This window comes from Rhamphochromis sp. 'chilingali', assembly GCF_963969265.1.
Source record: "Rhamphochromis sp. 'chilingali' genome assembly, chromosome: 4".
NCBI lineage: Eukaryota > Metazoa > Chordata > Actinopteri > Cichliformes > Cichlidae > Rhamphochromis > Rhamphochromis sp. 'chilingali'.
This window is the reverse complement of record NC_137948.1, coordinates 25919396-25928445: the sequence shown is the minus strand read 5'-3', so window position 1 is coordinate 25928445 and position 9050 is coordinate 25919396. Positions and strand designations below refer to the sequence as shown.

The following is a 9050-nucleotide window of genomic DNA, read 5'->3' as shown; positions in this document are numbered from 1 at the left end:
ACATTGTGGTGAACAGCTAACGCTTAAGGTTTGTTGTTGCTGTTTGGACTATTTAAGACAAGCCAGAGCTTTACAATCATGACTTATTGAAAATTTCCTGTATACTCTGCAGTTGTGTGTGGATTCTGGTGGAATTCAAAAATATGGAAGGATAGTCTGGTCCTAAATGTAACAATCAGACCCTGATTGTAAAAAAAAATCTAGGCAAATTCATAAGATCTGAATGAGTATTTGTCCAACAGCCAATACTGGTTGCCACCTCGTTTGAAAGAAAGTGAAGACCCCCCCCTAAAGCTCTTTAAAAGTTCACCACCATATGACATAAACAACCCTCTTATGTGTGCCAGCTTCACGCCACCAATAGGAGTAACATCATCTTCTTGAGTTTCCAGGGACCATTCACATGGTGGGCAAATGTGACAACCATTAGAGTGTGGAAATACAAAGATCAGCCTTTGCTCCTGTATCAAAAATCACTGCAAAGAGTCAGAAGCAGTTTCATAACTTAACCCAGGCTTGACTGTAAAAACAGAGGAGAAAGCAGGGCACTTAAAGCTTTCTGAGCACCATCAATTTTTTTTAGTCAGGCTTATAATAGCAGGTATTTAATTTATGAAACTGAAATTAAATTGAAACTGTTATTTGAGTCTTTTATTCATTTTGTCTCTATACAGCTGCTTGAATATTGTTTAAAAAAATGTATTTTCTCTTTCAAAGTAACATGGAAAGTTAAAACATCACATCAGCTTTAATATTCATCTCCAGTCTTAATTGTGCATCTAAAGCTTTCTTGAGGATCCTTTGGGTTTACAGGACCACGTGCTCCAGCTGCACCACCTCATCAGTCACCATCAGCTTAGGCTGCAGCACCATCCAATTTAAGACCAGCCAGCGACTCTGACGCAGTTTCTTGTTCGCCCTCTTCATCTTCTTCCTCCTCCTCCTCCTCGTCCTCCTCATACTCGTCTTCCTCGTAGTAATCGTCTTCTCCGTAGTCGTCTTGTTGGTCTCCACCTCCGGACGCTGCGTTCTTCCAGTAAGCATCGTACCCGGACGCACCGTCGTAGTAACCGTCGTCATCGTCGGCACCGGCCTGTCGACCAAACTTCAAGGTGCGCGCTGTGAACAATGCACAGGTGTCAACGTTAGCTCTGGTGTCATTACGCATGGTGGTGAAGCGACAAAGAAAAGGTCCTGTAAGATACAGTCTGCGTAATTCTCTGCAAGCAATGTTTATTCTAAGCCTTCAGGTTGTAATTTAACTCATTATATATCACTTTGTTCCTCTTGTCAATATATGACTATGACACTGCTGTGATCCTTCCACACGTTTTTGCCTCTGTCCCATGTCGGAAATGAAATGTTAATATTGCTAAAGCTCTTTGTGAGGAGCTACAAATATCAGATTCACTGAGCAGGGTTTTTGTTTCAAAATACATCTCACTCTGCTAATAGCAAGTCCTTAGAAATAGAAATCAAATCCTGGCAGCACATTTGAGAGAACAGTAATGTGGCCAACACGTGTTTGGCACTGCTTCCAAGGTCAAAGTTTAATTGCATAACATCAGACTCTGCTTTTACAGCAAGAACCATTGGAGAAAAACCCAAATATTCATGAACAATTCTCTAGAAAATACAATTAGCTGCACTGTGTAAATGACTTCTGGGGAAAAACAAAGAATTTATTTTTCCCCTCATGGTTTTGTTTCATTTTCAAAACACAGTCTGCGGGGAAGTAGCAGCTGTGGCAACTTCCCCGAAACAGGAGCTTTACGGGAAGAAAAACAACTAAACAACTTCCAGTCGTTTAAAGGTCTGCGTAACACTCACTTGACATGCTTAGATCTTTGGTCTCCTGTGTCTCGTGACCACATTTGGGACACGGAGGACCTTTTCCTTTCTCCTGTTTGAAGACTTTACTCTTAGTGTGATCATCACAGTAACAAGCCTGCAAGACACAGTTCAACTTTCAGTCAGTTATGGCACGGAAACGCTGGTGCACGAACATGATATCGATGCATAGTTCTCGCTCAACTTCAAAACTAAAGAAAGCAAAGCAGTAACAGTTCAGGCTTGTTTAGGCAAGAGGAGTAAGCTCATTCATCCACATCCGTTCATCCATAAAAACTCGATCGTATTCCCTTCCTCCAGTCTCAAATTCAGAGATCCTCACTCACTGTAACCAATATATGGCAGCTGTCTTTTGCCTCTTTTTGATACAGACTGTACTCTTAAAAAAAGGATTGAATTGGAAATATAAATGAATAACCCCTGCCCCAAAAAGCAGAGTTCCTATTTCAAATGCTTTCTGATCAGATTGCAACTGTGGCACAATGCCACGCAAGCAGCACTTGTGTAAATGTTGTGAGCCACTCCATATGTTTTTATTTTGTTCCTGATGAAGCCTGATAAACCTGAATGTCTGCTGTAGTCATTCCTACATTCTAATATCCTCAATAAACATGGCTTCTCTGTGCAGAAATGCATGCTAAAGTTCAGCTGGCGTAATTTCGTCAAAATTACCATGTTATCATAGTATAATCAGTCTTGTTGTTTGTTGTCTATATGGAGTTGGGGCAGAGTCTCATGCTCAGGAAATGCGGTTTGGTTGCTAGGAGACCAGCAGAACATATACGCTCAATTAATAAACAGCTCCAGCTAAAACTTTGCTTTGAGGGAGGATCAGCATTATTTACAGTGTTGAGAAGACATCCCTTTCAGCTAGCATGATGAGCAGGAATGATTACAGCAGGCTAATGTAATGTGTAATATTTGGTGTGCAAATGGGCATGTGAGGGTAGCTTTAATTTAAAGCTTTAAAACAGACCTGAGAAAATGCACGTCAAAGATTTACTCAGTCGGCACTGGCTGTCTATGCAGTGCATCTTTTATAGTGCAATTCTTTATCCTGTAATTTTCCAGTACAAATAAACAAACATTACTCTATATATATACACATTTAAGGATAAGCACACTCACTTGTTGTGCATTAAGAGGTGATTTATTGCAAAAGTATGCTTTGGCTACACATATTGTCATGAGCTGCCTGGCAAATTCCTTCACTTGTGCACTTCAGTAAAAGTATGCACTGCGACTATCTGGCCTAGCAACAGCTCGTATAGGTCATTGATAGGACCAACTTATTTTTAACCTCTGTAAGATTAGCTGACAACTGTTAAACTAAGCACAAGGAACAACTAAAGGCAGTATGAGCTCCGGCTGCTATTTTCAGCAGGTCCGTTGTTGTCAGCCTGGAGCGCTTTCTTGCCATTTTATTCGTTCAAAGCTCTTTGATGTTTAGTTTCAGTTACGTGTCTGTTGTACACAAGGAATATTTCCAGATAAAGGGAGAAAAACCAAAAGCAAAACCACATGAAAACAACGATGTGAATTTGTAGCCATCTTATCACATTTGGTTCGTTCTTCTTTTGTTGTTACAAACAGTTTTGTAATGCAAGTTGATAACGTGGGTTTATTTTTTACAAACATGCTTGTGATCCTTTTGCATTATATTTTCACAGACTGATTCCTCACCTTACACCGCAGACAGGAGTGTTGTCCCAGTTTATTACAGGAAACACCTAAAATAATACAACAATATTATGAAAACACATTCGTAACATCACTACTGCACATGCTCCCTCTGGATATTATCTGCTCATATGGAAATGATACACTTTAAACACCCCATTGAAAAAGCCGATTGAATGACAGTGTGACTTACATTTGAATGTTTCTGCTTGAAGAACCTGGCAGCTTGCCTGGTGCTCAAACTGATCATCCTCACATAAGAAGTTCTGACAGAAGGAACAGCGGAAGATTCGCCCTCCTATTTAAGAAGTTAAACCAGTCAGTGGCTCTACTTAGGTAAGCAGGCGAAACAATCAAACAGGGGTGGTCTCACCATGATCCCAGACACTGCGCTCACACTCGATGCAGTCGGCATCAGTCAAAGGACATGAACAGGCGTGAGTGCTCAGGCATTTCCGACCATGGCACACCCAAGCTTCACAGAAGTCGCACACTGCCCCCTTGTGATTGAGTAGGAGAATAACAAGGACCAAAATCAGAAATTGTACTTTCTTTTTTTATGTTTAAATAACCTGCTGATGAGTTTACTGGCATGTAGCAAAAACAGACACTGATTACTGAACACCAGCTGGACCCTTGACACACCTTATCATATGCTACTTAGCTTAATTATTCATTTTGATTGCACTTGCACAACACTGCACCATGAGCATAAAGAGTGTCAGAGTGATACTGAATGGTAAATGGACTGATTCTTATATAGCGCTTTTCTACTCTCCCAGAGTACTCAAAGCGCTCTATACAACATGCCTCATTCACCCAATCACACCCACTCTAAACTCAAGTGCAACTAATAAGCATTCACACACATTCACACTCCGATGAACGCATCGGAGGGCAATTTGGGGTTAGTATCTTGCCTAAGGATATTTGGCATGCAGACTGGAGGAGCCAGGAATCGAACCACCAACCTTCCAATCAGTCGCTAATCTGCTCTACCACCTGAGCCACAGCCACATGAATAATAGCTAGCCCCAGATTAATGCAGAGAAAATCTACAAGCTGCTGCTTCTTGGTTGTAGATGACCTCTGTTGGTGTGCTTGAGGCCTTGTTTATTCTCCTAGCCTGCCGTCTGGAGTGCTGTTGCTATCAGTGACAACATCTAGATGAGCGGCTGATTGTTGCGGAATCTGCTGGCAACATGGATCTCTTGGTTTGTTTGTTATTCGGCATCGAATGGCCTTACATATCAAGGGAGAGTCCTGCTGCATTTACAGTCTCTGAAAGCTGACATTATCATTGTGTAAAAGGACTCCTCCCATGCTATTTGATTATAAACCTAATATACCGGTGGGATTTTAAAGTAAGTCTTTTTTTTGCTGCTATCATTATGCGAGAATGTAGATCCAAGTCCCGGCCCCGTGCAAAATATTCCCACAGCAGCGGAATTTAAAAATAGAGCAGGTCTTGACCTTGTGCACTAGAAGTTTTCTCCCTAAAAGGACTCGATAAAGCTCTGCACTGGCACAGCTGAAACAGACAGGGCCACAAATGAACCTGCTGCCTGGATCTGTTAGAGTTTTAAGAAATCAAACCAGGACCTTGACTAGAAATTCCAAATATCAATACATACAGTGCTGTGAAAAAAGAATTCGTCCCTTTCCCAATTTATTTTTTATTTGTATATTTGTCACACTCACTTTGAGATCCTTAGGCAAATATTAATATTAGACAAAGATAACCCAAGGAAATACATACTACAGTTTTTAAATTATAATTTCGTTCGTTAAGGCAAAAAAAAGTTATCCAAACCTACCTGGACATTTTATATCAACTACTTATGTTTTTAATGCAAATGTAGAATAGTCTTGATGCTCTACATTGAACTGTCTTTCCCATTTTGTATCATCTTTGTGCCTAAACCTATTTCCTCTATGGCAATCTTAAAATGTTAAAAAGCCATTGAGCCAAAAAAATTCATCTGGACCTGAGAACCTCACAAACAATTTTTTAATCAGATTCTTCAGCTTAACATCATCCCTGAAAATCTAGAAAGCTGCCTATACTTTATTATTTTAAAAACATGGGATCCCCTCAACAAATATTGCCCTAAACCTAAATTTCTACTTGCGCCAAAATTGTAGAATTTTAAATAAACTCAACAGTACTGTAACAGCAACTATGTTGGTAACAAATTCTATTATTATTGCCTTGGACTGAAAGCTGCTGTGTTTGTTGATCTGATTCTGATGACCATGAGCTGCTGTTAGAAAGACTCAGTGACGTCAGTTAGAATGATAAGACTACAGGCTAGTTCAGGAATGCCCTTTCAGATAGGACACAGTGTGTTTATACAGATGAATATGAGTCAGGTTTCTATGAAGCTTTTAAATGGAGTCACGCAGAGGTCAACTTTAGACCCTGTTTTTTCTTCCTTTTTATTATTAATATAGAGAAGATTATGCCTAAACCTAAACTGCGCATTTATGCAGATGATACCATCATGTACTCACAAGGCTCTACTCTGAGTCACACTGTTGACAGCAGCTGCAGGCACTCTTTAGAGTACCCAACTTGGAACAGCATTCTCTTATTTTGCAGCTCATTCATGAAATACCTTTCAGAGAACACTAAAGCTGAATCATTTTGTCTCCCTGGGAAAATACAGAGGGTGCCACTGCATGATCTGGACCTTGTATTTGAATTAAATTTACCACTGACAAAATTAACTGACTTGTTTTATTTTATTTTGATGTAACTTTGTCATGGTGCATCTTCTTGGCCAGGTGGCCCTTGAAAAAGAGATATTTATCTCAAAGACTAAATAAATAAAAATATTATTTCTCCCAACAAAACCTACCAGAACAATGTTCCATTAAATAATGTCAACCTAATATCATTTTTACAGTCATAAATTACATTGCTGAATGAAAATAAATCAAACAGATATATAATAGAAAACTTAAATATACAATAAACTTACCACCATGCCCATTCCAGTGCTGTGGACCCCTGGATGTTTGACAACACAATCCGATGACTTCATACATTTCATTTTACCTAAAAACAGGAAGAAAACTTTACAGATGAATAAAACGAACACAAATAATTTCAGTGTAATGGTAAATAGTGTAATACATGAACAAAATCCCCTTCACAACATTTAGCCAAGTTACGATCACTCTCAAGGAGCTAGGTTTGCCAAAGCTACTGTCGTCAATCAAGAAATATCTTTATTAAAGTAAATACAGAAGCTTTCACTAGGACTGAGTTAAACCTTCTGATAACGCTAAAAAAAACACGCTAATAACAGAATAAACTTTCTGGGATTTCCTTATATTGATGATTAAGCATGCTTCAAGACAGGCTGAATAAAAATGAACTTGTACCAGAATAATAAAGGAGAAGAGCATAGAGAAGAAGAAAACAAAACAAAACCACAGAGTTCATGAGCCAAACTTTTTGAACTGTGTGGTTTTCATCATCTATGTAACAAAATAATGGAGTGTAATGGTAGAAGCATGTAAGGTTATGTGAAAAACAACAACTAAACCTTCTTTCAATTCTACTGTTTTACATATCAGCACATTAAAAAAAATAATCTGGTCCTTAGCATGACATGACATGCAGAAACGTGTGGAAAAACTAATGACATCCCTCCTGCATTTATAGTATTTAACAGTGTAAGTAGCAGCCAGGTACTGCTAATCAAATGAACTTGATTTATTGATAATCAGCAATTGTCAGCACCTCTATAATAACAGAAGCTTTGGCAGGTTGCTGATCTGGAGCATTCAGGTACGTTAACACTATGTCATAATCTTTCCAAAAGTGGAGATTCCAACAAATTCACTCACAGATCAGTCTGCGCAGTGCTCCGTGAAACTGCAAAAAAACCGAGAGCAACATCCAAGATTCTACAGACATGTAAAATCCTCTGTACACCAAAGTATTCTACCGTCAAAGGTGAGGACATCTAAAGCTTGAGCCAACCACAGCAAATGTACAACAGAATGGCTTTTTTTAAAAAAACAAAAAGCATTAAGATGTTTGAATGGCCCAATCACAGCCCAGTCAAGCTAAAAAATGATTACTTCATTACTGCTGCTGAATCTGGTTCTACAAGCTAATGAATCCAGGGGTGTGAATAATGTTTCCACACAATGCTTCTGAATTTGGACTTACCTTTTGTTAAGTAATTAATGACCTGGTACAATGTGTTGCTTATTTAGGTTATATTAACCTTTTTAAGACCTTGCAGGGACCTTGCTATCACTGAGCTGGCTGTGAATTGGCACATTTTTGAATGGGCTTGGATGTGAAGGTCACAAATGAGCAGGGAGTGTTAGCTTTAAAATGAATATCTTTCCAACATTACTCAAATAACACGTGCAGTGTACTCACCACACTGCGCGCAGACAGGCAGCTTCTGCACCGAGTTACAGAAATAACAGAAAGCCCTGTTCTTCTGTTTTCTAGCATGTGGCATCAGAAACGTTAAAAAAGTGTTAATTATCTCAGAATTATGGAGAATCTGCAGTTGCACATTGGTCATATAAGTGAATAAAATCACTTACCTCTGGCATTTGTCACATTCCTGCAAAAATGTAACAGTATAAAAGATTAGATACATATTAAGGCATTGCTGTTGTTTTAATTGGGCATCTATCAGCTATCGCAGCTACACACCATGTTGGAGTTGCAGGGGTGTTTGGCCACGTCAACATGTTCCCTGTTGGCTCGTATTTGCTTCTCTCGCTCTTTCCGATTTTCAGCCTTTTTTCGGGCACCGGTTTTCTTTTTGGGCATTTCTGGTTCTCCGCGGAGCTTGACACTGACTCCGTCACCTGCAAACACGGACAAACGGGGTGAACCACGCCGGGAGGAAACTGGGCGACTTCTTCTGCGTGAAATTCAGCTAAGAACGAGCAACTCTTAGCTGATATCTCATCTCAGTGCTTTTCCAATAAGCTGCACAGGGACTACAGCCAGCAACACGGGTGGTGAATTACGACAACAAGCACAACAACTATAAAAAGTTTCTGACATTTCTGTTCATGTTGGCTAGCAGCTCCCGTGTCTGCTGACTGAGCTGGTGTCTCATAAGCAAATTACATTTAAAATAAACTATAACACCACTCAACACATGTGTACATGACTTTTAGACTGTAAAGGAACCTCCTAAGTGTTCCTAAATATTACACGCTAGCGTAATTAAAAAGAAAATAGATTATTTTTGTATTTTTCTTTACCGAAATGATCAGTTCAGAGAACGCAGCTAGGTCCGTCCTGAAAATGTGTTCACCGGAACACTCGGCTAAAAACCATTCGTTCCACACATGCTGGTTTTTTGTTATGGTGGCTTAGCGTCACCTCTTTTCATTTAATGATTGATGTTAAATAATTTACTTTTTTATAGGGCAGTGGTAATGCATAAATATATAATATGGCCTACTTTAAATAACACAATAAACATTTGCAATAATAATGATATAGTCTATATGATATATAATAGAAT

General features: G+C 39.2%; 1 protein-coding gene across 1 annotated transcript; it reads right to left on the bottom strand.

Annotated features, from left to right (window-relative positions):
- Nucleotides 1-624: 624 nt before the first annotated feature.
- On the bottom strand, nucleotides 625-8838 carry znf330 (zinc finger protein 330). Its single transcript, XM_080880571.1, has 10 exons — nucleotides 8785-8838; nucleotides 8222-8379; nucleotides 8110-8129; nucleotides 7937-8007; nucleotides 6516-6592; nucleotides 3905-4031; nucleotides 3725-3829; nucleotides 3535-3581; nucleotides 1831-1948; nucleotides 625-1119 (listed from the first exon to the last, which is right to left on the bottom strand). The coding sequence occupies exons 2-10, from the start codon at nucleotides 8339-8341 to the stop codon at nucleotides 857-859; spliced, it is 948 nt and encodes a 315-aa protein (XP_080736697.1). The 5' UTR covers nucleotides 8342-8379; nucleotides 8785-8838; the 3' UTR covers nucleotides 625-856.
- Nucleotides 8839-9050: the final 212 nt, after the last annotated feature.

Coding starts and splice junctions, on each gene's coding strand:
- znf330 (XM_080880571.1), bottom strand. CDS start 8,341: ATGCCCAAAAAGAAAACCGGTGCCCGAAAAAAGGCTGAAAATCGGAAA. Junction 8,130..8,221: donor ACCCCTGCAACTCCAACATG/GTGTGTAGCTGC, acceptor ACATTTTTGCAG/GAATGTGACAAATGCCAGAG. Junction 6,593..7,936: donor GCCTGTCTGCGCGCAGTGTG/GTGAGTACACTG, acceptor TCCTGTTTTTAG/GTAAAATGAAATGTATGAAG.